General features: G+C 43.6%; 1 protein-coding gene across 1 annotated transcript; it reads left to right on the top strand.

Moving 5' to 3' along the window:
• eif3ea (eukaryotic translation initiation factor 3, subunit E, a) lies at positions 1-27,088 on the top strand. Its single transcript, XM_069143372.1, has 13 exons — positions 1-116; positions 1,182-1,299; positions 1,558-1,675; positions 4,294-4,336; positions 5,363-5,467; positions 10,725-10,850; positions 11,107-11,231; positions 13,549-13,675; positions 14,397-14,498; positions 18,855-18,964; positions 24,342-24,444; positions 24,900-25,034; positions 26,923-27,088. The coding sequence occupies exons 1-13, from the start codon at positions 27-29 to the stop codon at positions 26,956-26,958; spliced, it is 1,338 nt and encodes a 445-aa protein (XP_068999473.1). The 5' UTR covers positions 1-26; the 3' UTR covers positions 26,959-27,088.
• The last annotated feature ends 549 nt before the right edge of the window (positions 27,089-27,637 follow it).

Raw genomic sequence — 27,637 nt, 5'->3', positions numbered from 1 at the left:
TCCTCTTCCTTTCCCCCGGAGCAAACATGGCGGACTACGACCTCACCACCAAAATTGCCCACTTTTTAGACCGTCATCTCGTTTTTCCTCTGCTGGAGTTCCTGTCTGTAAAAGAGGTACGAACTATACTTACACATAAACACCACGGTTCATTTTTTTGGTGCCATTTTTAACCAACAGTAAACGTGTTTCGAGGAGTTGTAAAAGCCACGCGCGCCGAGGAGCTGGCCACATTTTCTCTCGCGGTGGAGGGAAGCGTCACGTCACCGGAATGTAGGCGGAAATACAGAAACGTGCTTTCAAAATAAAAGCACCCCTGAGGAAAAAAACGTGGAAACTGTCGGGGAATACACAAAATAAACGGCTGCGGGACAACTTAATAGCGATTACGTGAATGTACGCCGCGAAATAAACACGCCGTGAAACGTATTTTGCATTGTGAGCTGCCGAAAGATTTCAATTGCTTCGTACATTTGAAAAGTCTGTATCGGAAGCTCTTTTAATTTGGAGCAGCTTCACGCTGCTTCCATCGGGCTCGCGCTTTTCGCACAGCCAAAGACGGTTTGTAGGAGCGCGCGTTTCCCAAACTCGCAGCGGCAGATTGCACACAAGTTGTCGGGCGGTGTTTCCGTCCCGATAACCTTTCTACAGATGAACGATGTTTCCGCCCAGCGGGGACACGCCGGGTGACGAAACACGCACAAACAGGCTATCTCGGGCAATGCTAACCCCTAGAAAGCTGGAGAAGTGGTTAACTTACCATAAAAACAACAACAACAACAACAACAACAACAACAAAGGTTATAATTAAGCGACAGTTTGGAGGGTTTACATTAACGGTCGGGAAACATCTGAACACAACTTCACGGCCATCAGACTACGTTTGCTTCGGCTAACCTCGAGGTTTGTTCAGGAAGCTAACATCAGCATCAGCTACTTTTTCTCTTGAAGGCTGAGACGAAACCACGAGGTGTTAAAACGGTGTTATCAGAAGTTAGGAGAAACACGGGCCACGTTCAGTTACCCAGCAAATACCTTGTGCCTTGAAAATAATTATGAAATTAGAAACATAATCCCATCAGCCTTTTGTAATTTAGTCAAAAAAAACCCTCCTGGTCGGATAATAACGTCCAACAACATCTCCTCCACCTCTGGTTTCTGTTATTTGCTGTGTTTTTCAGATCTACAATGAGAAGGAGCTGCTTCACGGAAAGTTGGATCTCCTCAGCGACACCAACATGGTGGACTTCGCCATGGACGTGTACAGAAGCCTCTACTCTGACAAGGACATCCCCCACAGTGAGTCTGGAGGTTTGGTGGGTGCACGCTGCTCATCCCTCCTTCTCCGGAGCTAACGCACACATAAACCGAGGGATTTATTAATACTGCTTGATAAGAACCGTAACGGGCTGCTGCACTACGCCACACACCCCATTCAGAATTGATTTAGCAGTAAACCTCGTTTTACAGCGTTTTCAGCACCGGGACGCTGACCCTGTACACGCTGCTTTATGGTGTTGCTGTGGTTAATCACTTTCTTTATCCTCCCTGTGTCAGCGCTGAGGGAGAAGAGGACAGAGGTTGTAGCCCAGCTGAAGCAGCTGCAGTCGGAGACGGAGCCCATTGTGAAAATGTTTGAGGACCCGGAGACAACAAGGCAGATGCAGTCCACCAGGTACGGCCTGTTATTTTCTAACCAAAACTGGTGTCTTTCCTCTTTATTTAATCGTTATCCCAAAACAGATTTTCTGCAAGACATGATTTGCTTTAGTGAGGTTGTCAAATGTATTGCTGGTCTTAGTGCCATGATTCTAGGATTAGTATAAACTGTTTTTTTGAAACAGTAGATGGCACATCAGCATTGCAATAGTTTTTTTTTTTTTTCCCCCGGAGTCAGTGGAACTGCGTTTTAAATGTAAAATGGATTTAGCCTTTTCAGGGGTTTTTGTTGAGCGAAGTCATCAAAGACAAAAGTTAGAAAAAGACAGATGCTTGATGTTGTGGTTAACTTTATTAAGACTGTTTTGTCATTACAGTGATTGAAATAGTTGGGTCATATTCAGTCTTTAAGATTCCTTTGTTTCTTGGCGTGAGTGAGGACAGTTAATCAAAAGCAGCTTTCATTTTTGTCCTCTTTCCGTTTGTGCTTCAGCAGCAGACATTTGTTTATTGAAGCCACAGATTTGTAGGAACTGTTAGGTGAGATTTGCAGCCTGATAATAGCTGGTCTATATTATTGTTAGTTTGCTGTCAGCATGGCGTAGAGTGGAAATCTTCTTTTTCAATGAGGAGTCACGTCTGTCTTAAATTATACGTGATTTTTTACTTCATACCAGTGGATTTGTAAAACAATAGGAAGCTCATCTGGGGCAAATGATGAATTGTCGCTCGAGCCAAAGGACATGCAACCATTTTTTTTTTCACCATTGTGGCCTAAATTCTACTTGGTGCAGTTGCTAGTTTTAACATTATGTCTGGATCAGAGGATCATCCAGGGCTGGAGATGAGACACGGGTTGTCATTTGACCTCTGGTGCCATCCCATTAGAGTTAATAGAGCGACACAGATCCACAAAACATTTTACAGAATAATGAAACCTCATCTTGTCTTAGAATATTTATTGAACAGACCTCTACGCTTTACCATGCTTTGTTTGGACAACTTCTGAAGCCAGAAACCAAGATCAGCTGTCACAGTAAATCACATTATTACCATATTTATTAACAATCTGTCATTATTAGATCCACTCTGTGCATTTTAAACACCGTTAAGATGACCTCTGATTTCTGTTCTCATTTGTTTTGACTTGTTAAAGTAATGAAAACCACTTTCGGGTTTTTGAATCAACATGCTGCTGATGGCTTCGAGACTTTTTTTTAGTGCTGTCTCTCATCTAAATCTCATAACAAGTGCAGAGCAAAATATTAGATGTTTTGTATTTCATGATGAAGACAATATGGGATAAGGGGTGTTCTACTTCAATTGGAAGTGGGTCAAATAGAAAAATCATGGGGTTGTGGGCCACACAGAATACTCTGTCAATTCATGTCTACAAATAACGCTTCCTGTATAATGTCAGTAGATGTATTGCTAATTGGAATAAACTAGTCATGCACATCCCTTTTCTCTCATCTTATGTTGTCATTATAATCAATTTCAGACAGCAGCCAGTACACCCGTTTATGAGTTTACCTGTTGCAGCTGGCAGAGTGACTAAATACTTGTCAGTCCATTCGCTCTTATACTAGAGATTAGAGATTAGAGTTTGTTGTCAGCTTAGTTAACGGGAGTTTCTCTGTGGCTCGCCGGCCCAGAGTGCAACGTAAAGCTTGACTGAACGAATGGCGTGGGCAAAGCGGGTGTAATGCTGCAGCCGTCAGTTATAGCGCTTGCTGTTGCTAACACAGGGTTTCCCTGATCCTACTTGTCTCAGCACTATCCTGTCGCCAAGGTTACCCACACAGATTGTCTATGACTCAAGATGCACAGTCCTACTTACTTACATCCTTATATGTCTATGGTTCACCCTGATTTTCAGGCCAGAGATAAATCAAATCAAATAGTAGCCTCTAGCTGAATAGGCCCGCTGTAGATAATATTCTGTGCAGAGAGGTACATGTGCAGCGGCTAGCGGCTCTGATACATTTTCAGGATCTGTGATCCTGCAGTGCACAGCGGGCCAACATTCCTCACTACAGGGAAGTCACCCAGGAGCTTATAGAAGCCATCCATCTTTAGCCTCCAAGCAGAGATAACCTGTCTTGAAGCAGTGAAGAATCTGGCCTCAGCCTAAATGAAATCCATTTAACACGCATCACATGCTTGCCAAGGAATCCACACTCATTCAATCCCATTGTAAAAGTGAACTGACCCTAGAAACACACATAGTTTGAATGTGGTGTCCACATAAATAGATTTTAGGTCACAGGCAAAGTTGTAAAACACATTTGGGATGCGAGGGTTTCGGAGAGCCAGTGCATTCCTTTATTTTGACAAACCCATAGAGACACAGAGGCTGTGCTGAGAAATCCGTATTGACTTTATTCACCAGACATCATTTGTTAGACATGGCTAGCACAGATTTACAGTAACCAAACCAAACCAAACATAATAAACAGCCCATCACACTGTTTTAAAAGTGAAATGGTCTTCATTTATGTGGCTTTTGATTTAGACCATAAGTGGAAAAATGTACCTGAACGGGGCTCTAAACACCAGGATGGCAGCCAAACGGCGACTCAAGTTAAATGGTCTCTAACTACAGGATCTGTCTTGTTTTTTTGTTTTTTTCAGGGATGGACGAATGCTCTTTGACTATTTGGCAGAAAAGCACAACGTAAGTTGGCCTTGTTTGCTGACATCTCACTTCTTCCCTGCATTTCCCATGGCTCTTGTGTGAACCCATGGTTGTTTTAGGGGCAAAGTGGGAGGGACTGGCCGAGCAGGGAAACGCAAAATTACTTCCCAAAACCCTTAACTCATTTTCGGGGTTTGTATGGTTTGCACAAATTCTGTGGACATTTACATTCTGTGGTGAATTGTTAAGAATAAACGGAGTAGCTCGGGACTCGTGGATAGAACCGCAAGAATGCCGGAGGTTCTATATTTACCGTGATATTTGGCTTCTTACCCTCCCCTCCATCGGTCCCCTCCCACTCCGGTATCCCGCTGACTTGCATGCTGTCCTCAGTGTACCTCCACACATGCCAGGCTCAGGGTCCCTCCGCCTGCGGTGGGAAAGGCTTGGGCGGCCCAAGGCGCCCGCTGCCTGTCACAGTTGTCCCGACTCTTAGTGAATGGCTTGACGTCAGCGCACAATGCTCCGAGATACTGGACATCAGGAAGGACAGTTAAACATAGGAAGACAAGTAGCCTCAAAATGACAGTCCTATGTTTACATATGCACTTCTAATTTAGTTCACACAACCACATCTTGACAGATTTGTTACAGACGTTATAGTCTCTTGCTGTTCTTGGCAAAATACCACTGATATGATATAGCAGTGTTTACATTCATTTGGCAGTGGTGTGCCACCAGAGCAAGGACGTGATTCTATTGCTACAAATAAATATTGAATTAAAATCAGACTTGCAATTTAGTTGACATCATCTGAAATTCATTTGCTGTAGCTCGGAAGTAATTTTTTTTTTTTTATTATTATGATTTAAACTACAGCCCCTTTACCCTAAAACCCCAATATATATGATGCATAACTGAAATTTCCTATGACTGCACAGAGTTACAGAGAAAGTACAGTGTTTGAATTGAAAATATTATACGTATTGTTTGACTTGGTCTGACAGCGATTCACATTTTCTCCGTTTGTGATATTGATACTCTCGTCCTGTCTTTCTCTTGAAGTTTCGTCAGGAGTACTTGGACACACTGTACAGATACGCCAAGTTCCAGTACGAGTGTGGAAACTACTCCGGTGCTGCAGAGTACCTCTACTTCTTCCGTGTCTTGGTAAGCTTTCAGTTTTTTGTCACACACATTCAACACAGTCGTAATCCAACATCAGCAGGGATGTTTGCTGATAAGTGTACCCCTCACCTCACTTAACAGTGTCAGTAGTGTTTTAGCATCCATATTATGTACTAACTTAAGGCATTCCTCTGACATATTAACATTGAACATCACATTATGTCTGCCAGATTGCTTTAATTCCTCAGAAGGCCAATGCTTGCATAGGAGAGGAAAAGAACACTTAGAAGTAATTGAATGTGAAAAGCTGACGTCATTGGCTCTTCAATTCCCTGCACGTCTTCTGTATTAGGAGGAGACTGCTGCTCTAGGACTTGAGTAGGATCTTTTACTGGGCCAAGTGATCAGCGGCGGACTGCATAATCTGTCTGTAGTCTTCTCGCGGGGCGGGCTTCAGTAGACAGCTTATTGATTTGAGTGCTGTGGCCAGAGAGTCCCTAGTCACGACTTCTGAGCTTATGTTCTTAGTTATGCAGGGCATCTCTTAGTTAGCATCAAGGGGGTTACATGTACGTTTTCAAGGTATTTCTGAAAGGGTGTGCGCTCATGATGGAGGGTCAAAATAAAATGGACATTATTAGTAGCCGTCTTCATCACACTGCTTCTTCCTGCCGCAGTGAGCTGGAGGACAAAGACAAACGTTTACGATAATTTCATTAAAAGAGGAGCGTGTAGGATTTACAGGCTCTATTGGCTGAAATGGAATATAATATTCATAATTACATTTATTATGACCTAAAACCAAGAATCTTGTCGTTTTCCTTACCTTAGAATGAACCCTTCATAGCTACATAGGGAGAAACTCCTCTGCCATGTTGTATTGCCACGTTTTCGTTCAGAAGGGACGAACCAAACACTGGCTCCAGAAATGAACTTTCACAAAAGTTGTTGTCACCGTAGATTCTCCTTCATGCTTGGAAGGAGAGGCAGCGACGATGGCTTGTTTGCAATCTGCAACCCCACAGCTAGATGCCACTACATTTTATACACTGCTCCTTTCAGTCATTTTCACACAAAATGTTTTGAAATCAGATCATGCCAAAATATGTCTCGCTGACAGAGATAATTACAGTTCAGAGGCAGTTCACTGGCAGAATTCGTGTTAGTGCACATGCACACTCCCTGTTTCCTCTATAAACAAAAGGACACGTTGCCTGTGTCCTCACACTTGTGGCATCTCTCTCTCTCTCTTTGCCCTCAGAAAGGAGTGAAAAATGAACAAGAGAGTGAATGGATTTGGTGCAACTTGAGTGCAACGCATGCCGTGGTCAAAAAGTTAGATTCACAGTAGAATTCTGCCACATTATATAGTGATGATGATGATGACGATGTGATGATGATGGTGATGAGTGTTCCGTCGACGACGCAGGTATTCAGAACTGCGAAAGTTTTCAAGCTTGTGTAATATTCAACGAGACGTCGCTGTAGATTTCAGCGGAGTGAGCAAGAGGAAACACAAAAGCAGGAACAACCGCAGCACCAAATATGTCCCTTCATGGGACTTTTTCAACTTAAAAAATTGCATTTGTAAAGTTACCAATGGAACCAGGAAGTAGGGAGACGAACAACTGGACATTATCCAGTATCACAATCATAGACTTCCATAATGTGAAGGTTCTGGATGGTTTGACCTGCATAGCGACGATGGGACTTGTATCCAAAGTGATTGGCGGTGGCGTCAGTTGTTTCCGACCCTGGAGCTGGTTTCAAGGTCACATCGAGGGCATTTCCAACCTTGTTGTCTTAGATTATTGCTCCATTTGGAATAAATCCAAATTTCCAAGCAGAAATTGAGGTCGACTGGGACTCCTTTGGTGTTATCTTGCATCAAGTGTTGGTACGTTCAACTCAACTGATTGTCCCACGACGACCAGTGGAACCAGCCTGCAGAGTCGGTGGTTTCCAAGTGTCACTCACTTGTCCTCTAGCTTTTGTTTGTCTTCGGTTCAGCATTCAGCTTTGCGGGAAAGGAAGGACTGCTGCCAAAGCCAGCCCTGAAAGAATGGGCAAGAATAAGATCAACATTTTGTCTATTCATTAGGGTGAAAAACACTAAGACCATCTTTTGTTCTCATTCTAATTGGCATCTGATACTGCACTGCGTCGCCTCTCGTCTTTCGGATGTCAGTGGCTCTGGCTAGTCATGCACATTCACTGTGCTGGAGTGTCCCCTCCTGAAAAAACTTGGCAGTGACTCTGAGCAATGATGAACCCTCTTAACCCAAAGCAGTCGGGTCCTTCATTTGATGGATATTTCACTGATCCGCTCAACTCTGCGGAAGGAAGAGATGCATCCGAGGCAAGACGACAAGTAATTCATCCAAGCTTTCCACGTCCACTGCCTCTTTAAAAAAAATGCATTCAAGAAAAGTCTTCAAAAGCTTGCAAGGGATATGTCCCACTGTTCCAGCAACAGTGTTTATGGCTTTGCAACTCAGTCTAAATAAACCAAAATTGCTCTAATTGAGGTATGTTGTTCAACATCCAGCATACTTTTTTTTTCTTTTCACCCCTCAAATTGTTAGACCCCTTATTTTAAGTCCCAGCCAGATCAGGCGCTGTAACTAGATATCTGTTGCTTACTCTTGACAATGCAAGAGGCTTTTTAGAAGGGGGGTGAAAGGTAGAAATGGATTTCATTAGTGGGAGTCTGTACCGCTCCCCCCTCCTCTCTCTCTTTTCAGTGTTTTTGTGGACCTCCCGTCCTCACAGGCCCCTTGTCTGTCTGTCCCACCTCTGTATGGGAGAGGTGAGGGTCCATAAAGTCATTTAACGTGGGAAAGCCAGTCAATTAAATGAAGGAAGCCAGCCTTGCAAAATCCATGCCTCAGGTCTTGTTACAGTGTGGCCTTGCCCGAAAAGAGCAACTTATTCATATCATCACTTAATGCAGGGATTGAATGTTAAGAATAAAGATTGAGTATCCCGACGGATCCCCAGCACAGTCAATTTATTGTTGCTGGTCAGTGAGCGAAAATGTGCCCATTTCACAAACCAATGGAAACTTAAGGTAACTGCTGGAAAAACCCAGGTATTGAAACTTTTCTAGCGTGGCCACTAGTGAAAGCCAGACTCTGTGTGTGTGTGTGTGTGTGTGTGTGTGTGTGTGTGTGTGTGTGTGTGTGTGTGTGTGTGTGTGTGTGTGTAGAAAGCTGCCATAATGACCTGGAGGTCAGCCAAACGTAGCAGGCTGGGACTTCCAAGAGAGAAAAAAATAGCAAACAAAACAAAACACTTCATCAGATGAAACGCTGACCTTTCTCCCGGCAGTGTAGCCAGCTTCTCCTCTCACAGTTACAATACCGATCTTTCTTGTGACTTCTGCACTTGAAAAAATCATTCATTATAGACCTGAGTTGTGCTCTGTGATCAAAGACTCTGCTGCTCTCACTGGATGGATGGACACACCGTGTTACTGTGTTCTGCTTTGGGGGAATACCACAGGAGATTTTCCAAATATTTCCCCCTTAGCTGCCATCATCTCATATTATAGCAGCTCATTGAAATGTTATCAGACTGTAGCTGCACTTTGCCAAGCAAAAAAAAAAAAGAAAAAACCTTTATATCCGAACAATCTTACCAATTTGTGGTGTTCCTGCGGAAACCTGTTCTTTTTTTTTTTTTTTTTTTAGTGTTTCCTCCACTTGTCCATCTGTCGTGTCTCAGTCTACTTCAGCGGCTGTCTGACGGCGTACGGGGGTGAGCGGTTAGCATCTAGGTTTCTCTGGACGCTCAGCAGACACCCACCCTGACTTCCTGCTTGACTCATGTCACTGCGTCTGGTGTTTGGTGTTATCGTGAACTACTGTGGCGCAGAGTTTCCCATGAGCCCTTGGGTGTAGTCCAGTGTCCACTCCACTGTGATTGCGCTGCCGAGGTTCAGAGGCATTCTCAACATGTGTTTCATTACCTGATTCTTTTTTTTGTTTGTTTTAGCTGGTTCTGGAAATCAGAAACAGTAGCCTGCAACATGTTTGAGAGTAATTATCCTCAAAAAGATGTGTCTCGTTAGCGTTAGTTCATATTGCAATGGATGGAAATTATTACAATTATCATTCTCATGTCTGAAGTGGGCTAAAATGTTAACACAGCAAATTCAACTAGAAACAGTGTACTTACATTTCACGTGCAAGTTCATGTCATGTTTTAAGTGGCTGACTACGATCACAGGGCATTACTGTCTTAACACTGAACCTGCAGTTACCACTAAATGTATTGAATACATCAAATTATTCCTCCAATAAATAAAACATGTATTTTGACAAATGCTAATCACACGGTACCAGATCCAACATGGTTTCTTCATGTTTGATATGTTACACCGACACTGTAAAGATGAAATGGAAAAAAGCAACAAAATCCTTTAGTTTGTTTTGCTGCGAGTGGCGGCGGAATGTTTTTATTTGTGTGTTTTGTATCGGTGGCAATCAACTGCATTTAACTACTTCCTGTGTCAGCTCTAGTAAATAATTTAAGTTCAGACAACTTCATGATATTTGGTAATATCAGTAACATGTTCTGTGCAGTGCGGCTCAGTGTCTCCAAACTGTGCTGCATCAGGTTTTACAATTCTTTTGTTACTTGTGTTGATCCATAATAACCAACTCTTTGGATTACTCCTAATTGCAAACAAGACAAAGCATTCAAAATGGTTCCCATGCATGACGCACACATAAAACATCATAAATCATCATCAATCATAAAAAGGTTCGTCCTTGGCTTTAGATTTGAGGACTTCCAGCATTACTCAGCCAAGTAAAGTTCACCGCATCCGAAATGTTTTCGTTCTAAAAAGTTGTTATTTTAAAATTGTTTTAGAATGAAAGTCTGGATTTAGTGGCCTCAAAAAACAGCAGTGACACATGCTCCAAATATCGCTTCACTTAATCTGATGTTTTACCTACAAATGCTGCAAATTTGCTTTAATAACAACTTAAACAGTTTCTCTTGTTTGTCAAGCTCCATTTCCTTCATGTGACATAACTCAATCTATTTATTTCATTATAAATGAGTGAAGTTTGTGCACCATGCGGCTGTTCCTCTGCAGCCAAGCAAACAGTGACCAGTCCTGCCTCACCGTGTATACATGCAGATATTACTGAACAGTCTGCCTACTGAAAAAAAAAAAAAAAAAAAAGACTTAATCAGTATCTATTTGGTTGGTTGAATAATGTGGAAAAACACTTGTTGAGTGATTCATCAGATTTGAATAAGTTTACAATGTCGTCTGTCCCCCAAGGTCCCATCAACAGACAGGAATGCCCTGAACTCGCTGTGGGGCAAGCTGGCCTCTGAGATCCTGATGCAAAACTGGGAGGCAGCCATGGAGGACCTCACCCGCCTGAGAGAGACTATCGATAACAACGTAAATGCCCCACTTCTCAGAATTTGATACCACATTTAGATTCCCTTACATGGACTCCCATATTGACATTTCACTTGCAGTACAGCTCTGCTGTGGCATTTTATTTCTTACCACATGCTCTCATCTGACAACTTAAAAACCTGCATTGGAGTCTGGCGAAATATATTTCTGCTTTGTGAACAGTATAATTGTATTAAAAATAACTTTTGAACCTTCTTTCCTTTCTGTGCTGCTGCTCGACTGGATTTCTGTCCAGTCTGTCAGCTCTCCTCTCCAGTCTCTCCAGCAAAGGACATGGCTCATCCACTGGTCTCTTTTTGTCTTCTTCAACCACCCGAAAGGCAGAGACAATATCATTGAGCTCTTCCTGTATCAGCCACAGTAAGTCCTCATTTATATTTAACCATTTTAATTTCACTCATTTGTTTACACTCAGGAAATAGAAAACTGTTGAGAGATGTGACTCCACGGTAATAAATACCAGGTAGTTGTAGTTCCCACTAAACAATGGCAACAGAGTAGTTCTGTAGCGTTGTTGAACTTCGCTCTCGGTCTACACTGAAAGTGGCGTGCTGTGGTTTAGGATTAATAATGCAAATTCCATCAAAAGCTGTCATGTTATGCTAACACAATATCTTGCAACTCTGGTTTGTGTCGCTGACAGCTTTTGAACCGAGTCGTGTTGTTATGTCGTGACCTTTTGTATCCGTTTCTGATGTGTCATCTGATCTGTGTCTGGTTTGGATTCATAAAGTTGTGCTGTATCAAAATAATTCTTGGGTCGTTATGGAGCACAAACTTGATTAAGAGAAAACTGTTTGCTTTAATAACACATTTTTGGGTGGTGGGCTTCTTCGTGAACCCTGCTGGTGTTTTTCAAAGTGGTTTCAGAAGTGTGTTTTCGTGTGGTCTGTTTACTCTCCAAGTCGAGAAGCGGGCCATGTGTATCGCAGATCGGAAACTTTATACACTGTGTTAAAATTTGCACACCACCTATTTTGATGTCTTAGCTCCCTCCCCGTGTTCTGATTGCAGGCTTTTATAATTGTGCAGATGATTGGGCTCCACAGACAGAATGACAGCCGACCACAACACAGCACACTCAAATGTCTGGTTCCCTGAATTTTACTCAGTTTTTAATTTTATTGTGGATGATTAAGGAGGCCAGCCCAATAATTACTCATGAAAAGCTCACCCAACCATCTGTTTGGACAAACTGGGGTAGTTTTGTGTGCTTTGCAGTTTCACAGTGTAGAAACCTCATGTTTTCCCCGCTGAGGCTTGGCTTGGCTCTGGTTTCCCATCTCTTGACCAGTACTTCCTTTGGCTGAAGTTGGTGACCAGTGGCTGGCCTTCAGCTCTACACTTGACCTCCCTTACCCCTGCAGTCAGCACATATAGGTCCAAAGCTTTGTTTGTGTACCGTGTATCGACTGCACAGACTTCAGGGAGGATAATGTGCGATAACGAAGTGTGTCACAGGTGCAAACTGGGCAAATCCTTCTGCAGGAGCACATGCTGATTGTCCAAATCACTCTTTCGGTTATTTGACAGGATTTTCTTCTCCGGACGAGCTGTGAAATCTTCTGTGTTCTCCCACAGCATCCCTTCAACGGAGGAAATTTGAACTCATACTTGATTTCTTGGCTGCGTGCCTCAGTAGCATCTTCAGCAAAGCAGTGCAGCGGTGCCTCAGTTTAATAATAAAATAAAATAAATAAATAAAAGCAAGGAAAAGATGAAGTCCCCTAAGTGGGGTAGGGTGAATGCCCCAAAAAGGATATGGTACAGTGACTCATGCAAGATTGCTTGTTATTGGAGCCCCCAGGAGAGTGAGTAGGTGTAAGTTAATCAGGAACACAGCATGGAGCGTTGCGGTCTTCACGGGAGTCAAGCAACTACAAAGGGAGGGAGGGAGCTCTGCTAAAACCAGGCCGACGATGGCTTTGCCAAGTAGCCCACTGCCGTTTTTAGACTCAACATCACAACTGCCACAGGTCCCCCTGTCCCTTTAATTGATTCAGCTAATTAAACTCTTGTCAGCGCTGTTTCTTTGAACACCATGTGTTCCTCTGGCCGAAGCTATGGGAGACCCAGAGGGGCCCACTCCACTTCCTCGTTTCAGATTTAATTTGGTCAGTGAGGGATTGAGCCGAGGGTGAAGTTCAAAGAGATATTTAGAAACCGATGAGGAGTTTTGGTGGTGCAGGTTGTGTCAGTTGATTATTATCTTGACTTTATGAGCGGACGTTGCATGTTTTTACAGAGCGCTCTCCAGAGTTGGTGTGGGATTAGAGTCCGCCTGGAACAGCGTTGTGTCTCTTGTGTTCAGCCCTGAGCTAGTTGACCTGTGGTTGAAGCATCAGTCCCTCATGGATTGAGTTTCAGCTACTGGGCAGGTCCCTGCTCACTGATCTATATCTTCTTGCCAGGGTTTCCTTTTCCTCCCCCCTCTCCCCTCTCTCCTCTCCCCTCTCATAGGACACTAATGAAAGAGTCGGCTTAAAGCTGGAACCCATGTGCAGCAATGAAGGTCCTGTTAGGACATTTATCTGTTGAGCTGCAAATGCTTTTTCTATCCTCCAAATGCCAGGAGCCCGATAAGCAGCCAAAATGTTATATTATGTGTCCTTGTAAAGATCATGTCTTTGCTTCCATTGGTCTGATAAGTGATTACATTTATCCTCCTTCATCCCAGATACCTCAACGCCATCCAGACTATGTGCCCCCACATCTTGCGTTACCTAACCACAGCGGTCATCACAAACAAGGATGTCCGTAAGCGTCGGCAGGTTCTGAAGGATTTGGTGAAGGTCATACAGCAGGTAAAAGACTTTTCTTTTTCAACCTGTGGTTTTTACAAAGGGCCCACAGTTATTAAGTCATTGCTTACTGACCATACGGGCTTTGAAGGATGAGTAACTGACCATGTAACCCATTAGCATTGCTAACACTTCCTTTTAGGCACAGGGGGTGGGTAGTAGAGTTTGGATCCAGCTGTAGAAGCTTTGAACCCATTACTTCTGATGAATAGCATTGAAATGAGCAACTGTAATGTAGCTGTGCCTTCTGCACCAATGACAGTAGCTACTTCAGTTGTGGTGGGTTGTTGGTAATCAGTAAAAGATGTGCTTGGTGTTCTCCTCTCTGTGGCCTCAGGTCAGGTTGGGAGTCACTATCTTAGCATGATTTAGAACTGTGTGGAGTTCAGGTCATATTTTCAGGTCATATCTTTCATTCGAGTTCTCCTTTATTTCGCTGTTGTGGCCAATGCAGCCATTATTGTCAGCAACTTGGGTGATTTATGTTTCTTTTTTATGGAAAAGTTTACATGCAATTAATGCAATTGGATAAAACCCCCCCCCCCCCAAAAAACACATTTTATAGTGATGTGTTAACCATGAAACACATTCAGTTTTGGTCCTTCTGTGTCTGCCTTATTTGCATCTTAACATTGATAAGCCTTGGTTGTATTAAAATAAATAATTGCAAGCTAGACATAACTCAAGATATATTTGGAATTTATGTTTGGCTTTATGTCCTCAGGAGTCTTACACCTACAAAGACCCAATCACAGAGTTTGTGGAGTGCCTGTACGTGAACTTTGACTTCGACAGCGCTCAGAAGAAACTCAGGGAGTGCGAGTCGGTGAGTAACCACCTCAGTCCTCTCAATAACACGCATTTCATCCTTTTGCTCTCAAACTATGAGAAGCAGTGGACTTCTTGTGCCTCTCCGTGACTGTACAGAGTTCTCCTTCTGACCTCTGATTGGTGGGTCAGACTCCCGAACTTTGACACAAAGCATCGTAGTAAACATGGTTAGTAGTCATGTCATCTCCGTCTGACCCCCTGCCCGTTCACACAGCGATTCTATTCGTCCTGCGTGGGTCCAGTGCAGACAGAACAGTGACAGTCTGTGTCTTGTTTCACACTGTCAGATATAGAAGTCTCCGTGGACGCTGCATGACTCGGGCGTCAGTCAGATTTTTACTATGACCTGTAATTGACCCATCAGGCTAGTAGTTAACAGTAAAAGCTTTATAAGCAAAAGTCTCCGCAGAGGCGTGCAGACACTCGTTTTAAGAGGGAGATAAGTCATACCACCGCTATTTAGAGCATTTATTTCAATTTTGGTTTGTAATGGTGAAATCTAACTGCAGTCCTCAATGTGAAAATAGAATATGAGCAGTACGCTGTAAAAGGCCTCTACAGAGCTGAACACACCGTGAGGAGTGAGATGTACTGTGATAAGTTAAATGAAATTAGACTTGCAGATTGGTGGAGGGGAAAAACAGGTCGAACAAGCTCAAATTTTGTTTAAGCATTTTGTTTATTTGTGATTCTGTCAGATTCTCCCCTTGTCAATGTCTGTGTTCAGTCTGTTTTAAAAAGCAGTGTTAGTAGTTCACGTTCTCTATAGTACTTCAGACAGATAATCTGCAGTACAAACAAACAGCATTTGGTCAAGAATGAAAACTGACCATAATAGTGACGACACGGCACTTGTTGGTTGTTGCATTCATAGAGTAGCTCTACCGTCCCACATACACGCTTGTGTATGGAATATGATTGATTTTGGTCTCAATATTTTAAACACCTCTCACTATAATTGTCATGAAGTCCCTCAGAAACAGAAAGGGACAAATAAAACCTTCATGAAGGAATTGACAACAGCGCTGTTGTGTCTGACTGTTTGAGCTCGTTGTGCCTAATAAAGTAGCAACTGGAGGAAAATGTATAAAGAAGCAACAGTGGTAAAAACACCTTAAAATTGACCACAGTCTACTTCAACACCACAGACTACAGCCGCAGTAATTACAGTTAAATCAGCATCGCTCTGACACTGTTAAAAATGTACATTTAAAGGTGCACTGTGCAGTTTACATTTGGTGTTCCACACCAAAATACATTGTGTTTCCTTGAGGTTTAATAAACACGAGTGCACTGCCTTCATAAAACTGGATTTTTCCTAAAAGTGTTTTTTTTGTTTATTTTTACATGGATGGTCACGAGCCGTTTTCTTTTTCTTCTCTGCCCTTGTGGTACCTTTGTTTCTCTGCAGTTTACCACCACCTGTAGATCAGTGGACTAGTGTGACACCCACTCATTAAATAGAAATGGATTTCTCAACTGCACTACTGAAGATCACCAGCGCTTTTTTTCTTTTGCGTTTTTAGTTTTTTTTTTTTTTTTATAGTACTATGTTGAACAAGAATTTGTGGCTCTTCTGAAACCATTTGACAGTATTAAAATTGTTTCGCGGAACATAATTTTTCATCATGAAGTCAACCTAATTTTATTTTGTGCACTGCGGAGTGTCATTGCGTTATTTTGTTGTAATTTTTTCTGATCTGAAATGCTGCCTCGGCTGTTTTTTGTGCAGAGTTTTGCATTTTAATTCCGCTATACAGGGGGTGGACACAGTAACATCACTGCCTGAACTATACAATAACGATAATTAATGACACAGTATGCCTTGCATTGAAAGCCAATAGCCAGGAGATACGTATTTACTCTAAACGGGATTCTGGACACATTCAGTGGTCAGTAATCAAATCTAAAGAGAGAGCAGGTGTCCCAGTGAGTGTGCCTTGTGTGTATTTTGCGTAACTTGATCTCCTCGTTCATTCTTTGCGTACACGCTGTAATTTGGCTTTCCCAGATGACATGATAATTTGGAGCTGCACAGGAATAAAAAGCTAAACTTGGGGTTATTTAGCCCCTTTTTCATCTTCTGCCTCTCGCCGATAAACCTTGAAAATGAAAAACATCTGGCCTGATCAAATTGCTCTTTCCCAGGAGTAAATGTTTATAACTCATGTCAGTGGTTTACTGAAGGTTCCATTTCTTTTTAGCCTATTTTTTTTTTTTTTAGCTAATACAAAGAGTCATCAGCGTCACAAATCACTCTTTAACAAATGAGGAAGCTATAACCATACTCATTGGCCAGATTTGTCTTTATTTGGTTATACCATCAAAGACTCTGTGCGTGGTCAGAGATAATTCCAGAGCAAGTTCCAGGAGAAAATGAGAATTTTTTTTCCTGTGCAAAAGGCCTCCAGAGGCCATCTCCAAATGATGACATGTACTATCAACAATATTAGAGCTGTATCCGATTTCAGCTCAGACGTGACACGCCCTCAATCACCGACCTTGTTAAACACTTGCATGCACTTTTTAGGAACTCTGTGGGTTGGTCTTGACCTCGCCTCACGGCGTTCTGTTTACAGAGACTCTGCTGTGGTTGAAACAGATGCCCAATCCCAACTACCTCTCGGGTCAGAGCCCAAGTTATTCCAGGTGCTTTTAACGCTAACCTTCCTCTCAGTCTTATCAGAACACGTCCAGTAGGCACAAAAGCCCTTTATTGACCTTGACTAGTGCACAAGCAGGTCTAGCGAGGTGGGTGGTTCCAAAAATGTTTAACAGCACCTTTAATGCATTACCTGTGATGGTCTGCAAACATTTTACCCAAAATGGTCTCGTTTGAAGTCATGCTATTTTCCCCCTGCACAAATTCACACGCGGGCTTTTAGAAAGCAGATTATTTCAGCGGTAGAAAGATGTTTCACAGACCGAGGAGTGATTGAGGTAAACGGATACCCCATTGGGATGGGCTCTCGTCTTGATGAGCATTTGTAATGCATCAATTTTGAGCCATTGAGAAGAGTGGCACCCATCTATTTACTGATTGCTGTAATAGCGAAGATATGGGTATTGTTTTCAGCTCTGCTGTCTTCAGTTCACTGTACCCGGTACAATGGTTCGAGCCAAGTACTTTGAAATTGGAAGTTTAGCTCGGTTTAAATTGTCCTGTTCAGTTCTTTTTTTGTTTCTTTCCCACTCCACCCAAATCTGGAATCACTGTCAGATGTTAGATGCTTGCATGTCAAAGAATGAAAAGTACAGGCCTACCTATAGTCAGGCCCTCACAATGTGCATAAAAGAGGCTCTTCAGGCCCCTTTCAGAATTTGTTTAAACTTTGTGGTCTGAATCCCAGATGACAACAATTAGGGCACTTAACTGTTCAAAGTTTATCAGCCTTAGATAAGCATTGTCATAGCTGAAATGTGTGTTGCCTGATAGCGCCATGTAGTTGGGATCTATTCAACCAGAACTCTGGGCAGATAGCAGCTTTCGGAGCTTAAGCAAACAAAGAGCTGCTCATTCATGAAGAACTTTTTGAAGATGGAGGTCTGTGATGTGAAATAGCGCTCGCTGGAGAGTTGGAATGCTGCAAGCAGTGAGAAACGCAATCATTTCACACAGTGGTACCTCTGGGGCCATAGCTGGGTCATGAACATCTACAGTAGATGAATTGGCCAGATGCAGCTGTGTCAAAGAGTGCAAGTGAGGCTGAATTTCTTAGTGTAACTAGTCACAGGTGATTCTGTATATGAAGACTTGCTCTCATCAATGAGTTTATTCTGACTGCTGGTGCTGCAGTCGGAGGATGACGGTAGCTGTGAAGTTTGGCGACACTGAAGCAGCGGACCAGATGACCCGTGAGACGGTGTGGTCATCTCTGTGGTTGGCTCAGCCCTTACTGTATTGTCTCATGTGGTGATGGTACGATTTCAAGATCTGTGGTTGGTTTGAAGAGCCTCACTTTGCCTCGGATGGCTGACTTACAGAGGGAGTTTCACTTTTAAAACCTTTTCCAATATCAACCTTTTGGTAACAAAAATGGAGCCAGTACGATCCTCCCTACCCTGATTACTCTTACGATAGTAAAAAATGGATTTGATTTCAGTGAATATGTTTTGTTTTTTTTCCCCCTTAATTAAATAAGACATGAAGTCCAAAAGGCAGACAGATTGAAACTTGCTCTCATAACTCTTTACTGATGTTCAGTCTGGTCCAAGCGATGACTTCTGAGCGTATCCAACGTTTCAACTTGCTTGAACCTTCGGATGTAACAGAAACTTTAATTTCGCCTATATCCTGAGAAATAATGTCTTCTGTACAATGCCCGTGGGTAACGTGCTCTCTGTCTCTCAGGTCCTTGTGAATGACTTCTTCCTGGTCGCTTGCCTGGAGGACTTCATCGAGAATGCGCGACTATTCATCTTTGAGACCTTCTGCAGGATTCATCAGTGCATCAGCATCAGGTTAGCAACAACACACACAGTTCAAACACAATTCAACAAACTTGCAAGCTGTGAACTTGTCATTGGTGCTGCTGCGTTTAGAGACACATGCGTATTGGACAGGAGAAATCCGTCAGACGTCCCTAAAGACCAACAGGAAGCTCTATTTGCTTTCCCTTGACTTTGTACGCAGTCAGCAAGCAGGAAGTAAGAACGTCGCCTTTGTGATGAGTGGAATTTTCCTCAAAGATAAGTGTTTATTGGCCCGTCCACACACAGCTACGCTGACCCCACGAATCTCGAAGATTAAGTATTATGAGCTTTAACTGCTTCCAGGTCTCCGCAGGTTGCTCTGCTTGCTAAACTTTTAAGACCACCTGTCCGAGGCCCGTTCACAGACAGTTTGCTTCCAGGAAGAGGTCAGGGTTAACACAGCGGTAGACGTTTCCAGCTGCTCTGAGCCATTTTCAGCTCTTTTTGTTCAGGTAAACGGAGGTCAGAGGTTTCTGTAGGTCGCAATTGACTGCAAATTTCAAATTCAGTTTAGTTACATTAAAATAATATTGACCTTGGATGTGTCCCCAAAACCCAAGAAATTTTGTAAATGCTAATTATAGTGAGCATTAGCGGAGAGGATTTTTTTTTTTGGTAGTAATTGTATGCAATTAAGAGATATTATAGGATTTGGCTGCCGCTTTACATCAATTTTAGAGAGTGACTAAGATAAAAAGAGAGGATTCTCCCTTCTCAGCCATTGATCCTCATCTTTCTAAGGGTATCTATCATCTCTGATGTTAGGCAGTACATCAATTCTTCTATTGTGATTCCTGTTCCTGACTAATATTGAGTACAAATTCTCCACTGCTCTCAGAAAGCAGTTTACTGCCCCTCGGGCATATTGTGGATGCAAAAAGATTTGAAGGAAAGTCTGCATTTCAAATTTGGTCCACGAACACATGATGCTCAGTGGAAAGAGGGAAAGAATTACTTCTGTTGACACGAAAATGATTGCATTGACTTCTATATAGAGCCGTGGAGGTCTGTAGTCAAGGTTGAACCGTGGAACATGATCAGGGCCTGTCGAAATCTCCAATTGCAGATTGTCTGGAATTGATTAGGAGTCCTGGTTCTTTTTGGCAGACTAACTGCAATTGGATCCATTTACTTGTTAAGGACCACAAAGGTTAGTGGTAACACTGAAAGAGGAAGTCGGAACGGTGATTTTTCTACTTTTCACCTTTTCTGTGTCCTCAGTTCTCTGTTTGTTGAGGTTTCCAAAGCAGGAACACAAATCAGGGATAGTTTGAGGGATTTCCGTGTTTATTTTTGGGGGTGTTATGACGATGGACAGAACATGTCTATTTTTGACAGACACCCAAACTCCAAGTCATTAGTTTCTCTACCCAGAAGCCCTCTGCACCCAAGCGTGGATTCAAATGAATTTGATGGCTGTTTTTAATGAGGACATTTTTACAGCTGTTGGCCACGATGGTTTCACAGATATTTAGCTTGCCTTTTGCCCACAACTTGGGACACAAAAGTAGACCAGAAGTTGGCGGAGTCCAGTTATTTTATGCAATAAAGGCTTATGTAAAAGGTACTGTAGGCAGTGAAAATGTGATTCAGCCTGCACTCGTAATTGCCTACACACACATCCTTTTGTCTAGACTTTTCAGTGTCCCGAGTGTGTGTTTCCAATTTAGCTTTGTTTTCCTTGTTTGATTTATAGGCTTTATTTCCGTAGTCCTTCATGAATGCTTCAGCGGCAAGACCCTGCTTTGACCCTCAAAAGCACACTTGTCCTTTGACATTTTGAGTAAATACTTGAGACGTAATCATTTGGGCAGTTGTTGTTTTTTCATCACCAGATTGTATTTGTACACAACATCTCCGTGGTAGTTGGAAGGAGTGTCTTGTGTATTTGGATGTAACACTGAAGATCTTTTCCACCTCACAATTGAGTCATTAAAAAGACCACACAATCATTTCGCTTTCCCCGAAAATTCAATTTTACCCCAAGCCTAAAGTGAGGTTGCTCCAAATGGCTTGGAGTCTCCCAAACGCTATCATATGTTAGTGTTTAACAATGCATTCATTTTAGGCCCGCCATGTTAAGAAGGGGGCTACTCTGCAGAAGAATCCCCCATCCTCCTCTCTCCCCTAACCGAGTTAGACCTCAGTGCCTGACCCCTCTCTTCAAGTGTGAGGTCGGTACTGAGACCTACAGGAGTCCCCTAGCCTGAAGTCGAAAGCTCAGGAGCCAGAGTGAGCAAGGGGTCGAAATGAAAGTGATCCCTCTCCCCCAAGGAACAGGATCGTGGTTGTGTAAAATAAAACCAGTCATGGAGGCTGTCTGCTTGGCTTTAGGGCCAGAGGATGTCAATAGCGTAGGTTGTTTAAGTCTGACCCTTCCCTGCTCCCGCTCACATCTCCCTCCTTTCCTTCTCTCCGAGGTCTAAGTAGGGTTAGCTGTTGAAGAACTCTCGGAGACAATAAGATAAAGTAACCCTGCTCTGATATACAAATGTGCTTCCTGGGAGGAAAACATTGCCAGACTTTATTTTATAAATTAGATTAGAGGAATTTGGCTGGTACAGGCCGAGGCCCTGGGCCTTTTGGGGCACTCTGCGTTCCTGTTATGCTGCACAGAGCACGTCGAGAGGGGTCAGGGGTGAACCCAAGTCCCCGGCGAGGAAACCAGATCATGTTTGTTTTGATCACCATATCTGACCTGGACTTGACTGACATGTGCCCCCAATTTACTGAATTGTCAAACAAAACACCCGCAGTACCCCTGAGCAGCAATCACCTAATCGCTGGGGTAAAATTGGAACCGATAACAAATTTCTTTCGAATTTGCCTTAGATTACTTGATTGTCAGATAAATAAAAGGAGGGTGTTCCTGAATGTCAGTAAGTATGACTGTACAGGTCGTACTGTGCAAAGATTTTAGGCGCTTTAGATGTTTCGATTCTTGCCCCGTGCGCAGTACCGTCAGTCAGGCGTCCGATTGGTCTCAAACAAGGACATACAGAGTCACAAAGAACGATCCGAAGGAGTCCGGAGCACATGGTGGGAACCCCCAGAGACCTCATCAGTCACCTTTTTGTTGAAATCGTCCCAAATCCAAATCTTGAATTCATTAAGCTATCAGTACGAGCTACAGCGACTTGTCAATGCATCATTTGCTTTACATTAGCAACATGTCAGCTTGCAGACTCACAGCCCCGATGTTAACAGTGCCACTCTGCCATCACCGACATGTGTTATCCATCACAACCTAAACTTGCGTCATTGGACAGCCAACACTTTTCCGAACTTGTTAGGTTCCCAATAATGATCCGTAGGAGCAATTTTGTTGTCATGCATCATTTTCCACAGGTTTGATGAGCTGAAGTGTAATCAGCTGCCCAGCAGAGCGAGTTTCAGTAGTTTTGTTGGTGTGAATGGCAGGTTCATCCATCTCGTCTGGGCTGCTTGATTCTACTCACAACTGGTGATTTTTGGTGTTTTATTTCTATCTCCTTTCCCACCTTCTCCATCACTTCACTGTGGTGAAAGTGTTGAGAGATGTGCAGTCACTTGGAACACAAGCACTAGTTTGCTCATTATTCTGAGGTAATGCTTTCTATTTGTTGTTTATGCTTTTCATGCCCCATCCAGACACTGACATCATCTCTCTCCCCTTCTTTATTGGTGGTTTTGCCACCATTTGACCAACATTCATGAGTTAGAAAGTGGTAGTCTTTTTTATTTTTTTTTGGAGCCTTGAGGCAAGACAGACATATCACAAATCAAAAATAAGATGACTTCCCTCTAAAAGAATGTTTTAAAAAGCCTCTGAGAGCGACAGTTGAAATCAGTAATGGTGGTGGGATCTGTTTGCAGAGCCGTAGCGTGAGAAGTCGTGTGGACTGAGCAGATTCTTGCTTATTCATTGACGGAGTCTCACAAAATATGATTAATGGACCAGGAAGTGATAATTGGTGGAGAAAATTGGTTTTATATTTGCCTCACAACCCCTATTATTTTGCGCAAACACACAAAATCTATATAGAATGACAAATTTGTACCTACAGTATATGTGCAGGTCAGGTTTTTCAGCCGTTGGAGGGGTGTAGCGAGGCGAGGTTGGGTTGCTGTAGTAATTCTGAGCAGTGCACAAAGCGGTTGAGGATATTTATTGGAGCCTTTATATGAAATGTGGTAGGCGTGGAGGGTGGTGGGGGTCAGACAGGAGGAAGGGGGCAGGAAACGTTGGGGGAAGGGGGTCTCGATGGAGGTATTGAGGGGGTCTAGTTATTTTGAAAGCCACAAGGGAAGCCAGCTGCAGTGGGGAAAGCTGTGGATCAAAGAGTGCCAGCCACCCTCGTACCTCCCCTCCTTTCTGCTGTGGCACATCTACGCCTCGCTGTAATCAAAGAGCACCCCGGTGTCCAGCCTGGCTTTTATTTTGGCGGACAGTCGCTGGTAGGAACCGTGCGTCATGACGAGCTTTAGCAGCCAGGTGTCGAGAGTGCGTGCGTCCTGGAAACAGGTACAAAACAAATGAAAGGATAAGTAACCACAGAGGCTCCCAACATGGGGCCGTCCCCGCACTTCTAATTGAGTTGTTTGTACAAGTCTGTAAATCAAGCTCCCATTAGCAGAGCACCATTAGAAGTGTTTTTCAGGTGTGCTTTATGTTGTACGCTTTTCGCCCGCAGCACAATATGTCGGCCATTTATTAACGTTGTCAAATGGAAATAGTAGCTAGTCATTTGGCACCTAATGTGCAACATCCATCATAATGTAGTGAAGTATTAACTAAGAGTTATTTGGTGCTGTTGTATATTTCATGCATGAATCAGCACAGACAGCAACTCCATTAAATTGAAGTCACTGTTTGCAAAGATTTTATCTTCTCTTGAGATTTATCACAAGAATGTCTACCAACCACAGGTTTTGGCAAAAGAAGTGCTACTCTCGCAATACGAATGGTAGTCATCTCAGGTGCATTTTGTTTATATTGAGAACTCTCCTCCTGAAGAAGTACAGGTTTTTGTTTTTCATAGTTCTTCTATACTGTGCTCTATACGCCGTGAGGTTCTACTTCAGCCGAACGGGGCGTCGAGCTAGATGTTAATGTTAGCATGCTGAACTACCTACAGTGGCACTGCTAGCGTGCTGCTTAGCTGATATTGCGTTTACCATGGTCTTGTCATACACTGCAACAGACGAGGATGATGGAAATGTCATTAGTTTTGCAGAAATTTGGTCTAAAAACAAAAGCATTGGTCAAATCAAGATTCTAACGGGATGACTCACACGTGTCGCCCACTGCGAATGTCTGTACAACATACGTGTTTGGGTTTTTACCAGACCAGGTTAGAGCTCCCCGTCTCTGTTTAATCAACAGCATGCTGGCAGACAAACTGAACATGACTCCCGAGGAAGCCGAGAGATGGATCGTCAACCTCATCCGCAACGCCAGGCTGGACGCCAAGATAGACTCCAAACTGGTGAGACCTTCAGTCTTCTTCCTCAATCAGTCCGCTCAGTACTTAAGTAATGAATCAACTCTGTTTTAAAACAGACCTTTCCAAATTAGGGGTCTCTTTTAGTTCCTCCTTTATGAAACTTCAGAAGGAGAAGGAGTCTAACTTATGTCCTGATTTTTTTTAATCGAAGACTTCGCCAGAAAGACATTTTAACCGCAATATCTGAGCCTTGTTAGGTTTCCTTTGTGAGGTTCCATGTTGAACCTGCATGTTTTGGCATACACATGACAACAGTTCTCTGTAATCAGCAAATCATAGCCCAGTCCTCCAGGATGACATAGAATTATCTAGATGTGCCTACAGTAGAAATGAATAGGATCTATGGTTGGTGTTTGTAGAATGGTCTGCGAGATCAAATGCGATTGGCTTACGGGCATCATTGTGAGGCCGTTGTCCATTTTTGTCCATATTTCCAGGGCCATGTGGTCATGGGGAACAACGCCATCTCGCCTTACCAGCAGGTGATTGAGAAGACCAAGAGCCTCTCGTTCCGCAGCCAAATGTTGGTCATGAACATTGAGAAAAAGCAGGCACACAGCGCCAGGAACGAGGTGAGCAAGCACATACTGTACATTCAGAATGCACACACACACACACACACACACACACACACACACACACACACACACACACACACACACACACACACACACACACACACACATACATACACACGCACACACACAAAAACCCACACACACACACACACACACACACACACACACACACACATACACACGCACGCACGCACACACACAAGCACGCACGCACCCGCACAAACACGCACACATCTGCACAAACACACGCACGCACACAGCCGCACAACCACGCACACACCTGCACAAACACACGCACGCACCCACAAACACACGCACGCACCCACACACACACATACAAACAAACACACCCGCACACAGAAATACGCGCGCGCACCCACACACACACACACACATACAAACAAACACACACACACACGCACGCACGCACGCACGCACGCACACACACAAACACGCACACACACACACAAACACACAAACATGCACACATCTGCACAAACACACAAACACACGCACGCACCCACGCACACACCCGCACAAACACACACACAAACACGCACACACCTGCACAAACACACGCACACACCTGCACAAACACACACATACAAACAAACACACCCGCACACAGAAACACGCGCACACACACACACACACACACACGCACACACACACACACACACACACACACACACATACATACACACACACAGACACACACCCACCCACACACAGACACACACACCCCTCCGCTGCCAGCTCGTCGCTGTAGGGCAGCCATAACTCCCTCAGCCGGTCAGATTGAAGATCAACGTGAACTCTGGGCAGTTCAAAGCGCCTCAAATGATCGGCTCAGGAGAACAAGGCCGAAGAATGTTGATGAACAACCATCAACAAAAGCTCTCTTTACACGAAATAAGCCAGTAAGAGCAAGTTTAACAGAGCTAATGCTTTCATCCTTCCATTGCTCTTCAAAGGCCTAATGACAAGGTAGATTCCAAACAACCGTAAAACGAAGGCCGAGCTCGGTGACTCAGCGCAGCAACGTAAATAAAGTGGACGCTCGCACTGCCTTTTGGTGAACATTACTCAAAGCCTGGAGTTCCCTGCACTTAGGACCTGCTGCAGATGTCTGGCTCAGGGTCCAGTCATCCCATTTAAGTCTGTTTTTTGATGTTGACCTTGTGTGTCGTTGTGGTATGCAGACTGTTCAAATACTGCAGCTACACAGAGTGTCATAATAACGCACACACTCCCAACTGGAGCGGTTGCTTCACTCGGATCCTTGAAGACTCTTCGTCCGTCAGAGCCGGTTGACGAGTCGGATCGTTCACCCGACAGCTGACGGCACCAAGGCCACCGAGTTACAACAGACATGTTAAATGTTCACTTTTTAACTGTGCGGCTCTCGAGTATCTTTTGATGTGCTCAATTACCCTCCTCCCTATTGTTTGAATATCTGCTGCAGGAGTGCTGCCATAACCTTGTCCTGTAAAAAAGCAGAGCCCCCCCCCCCCCCCCCCCCCCCCTCATTAAGGAGTTTTTGTAATTAGACAAAAGAGGCTGCAAACAACTCACAGAGCACCATAACATCCTGCTGTCCTCAAGGCTACAAATCACTTGCATATAGAGAACATTTACTGCCGGCCATCTGGGCTGCTGCTCCGGGTCCCTGTCAGCCCTCACAGCCACCCAGCGCTCACCAGCAGAACACACACATCACACACTCATGACAAGCGTTTAACTACTTGCACATGTATGTTACTTTTTCACATTTCCCACAATCAACAACAAAATGTTGTTTCGATCGGTTCCAGTGATCTGCAAATGGTCTGATTTGATGTTTTCTTGACACTTTCTTTTTGTTGTTGTTGTTTTATTGCAGACACCGAACTGGGCAGGTCAGGAAAATGGATTTTAACACAATGAAGATGGATCATCCGACACATTGTGTTACATCTCTTTTCCACACTTGTCTTTCAAGGAGCACAGTGCCGCTTTGCACTTGGTTCAAGTCATCCCCAATTCAATAAAAGTGACCAACAAAACCATTTGCACCCATGATTGCCTTATTTCTGGACATTACAAACGGCGGTTGCGGTTTGAGTGGTCAGACTTTTTTTGTGTCTCTACTACTTGATGAAGTTTTAATGTGCGCATTGAGTCACCGAGTGGGACAGTTAAGACTCCTGCGTGTGATGCGGCTCATGTGTGCGCAGTAATGATGAATGGCTGTTTAGTCTGTTGGTTTTATGGTGTTTTAGTGGTTCACTTCACCGTGGCAGGCAGCCTCGCTGAGTGGGACGTCAGCCGGAGGGGGCAAACAGAGGTGATGTACAGTTACCAGTGGTCACACTCTGCCAGTCATCCTGCCCATCTGAGGACATGAGGGAGCCATAAAGAACCATTAGCCAGACGGACACAATCTTTTTAATGTCCCGCCCCACCCCCGCTTTTCTCTGCTTTCGACCTTCCCATAACTCAGGGCCCTTGACTCCCTCCCTCCTCCTTTTATTGCAGTTGCTCACAAACAGGCTTTCATTCCTTCATATGCCTTTAATTTTCCTCTTCCATGTAATTTAACCACTAAACAAGGATTT

The sequence above is a fragment of the Embiotoca jacksoni genome, unplaced genomic scaffold (assembly GCF_022577435.1).
Source record: "Embiotoca jacksoni isolate LCO1_2020_lvr unplaced genomic scaffold, fEmbJac1.0.p SCAF_11, whole genome shotgun sequence".
Classification (NCBI taxonomy): Eukaryota; Metazoa; Chordata; class Actinopteri; family Embiotocidae; genus Embiotoca; species Embiotoca jacksoni.
Note: the sequence above shows the minus strand (reverse complement) of the source record. Positions and strands in the feature narration are given on the sequence as shown.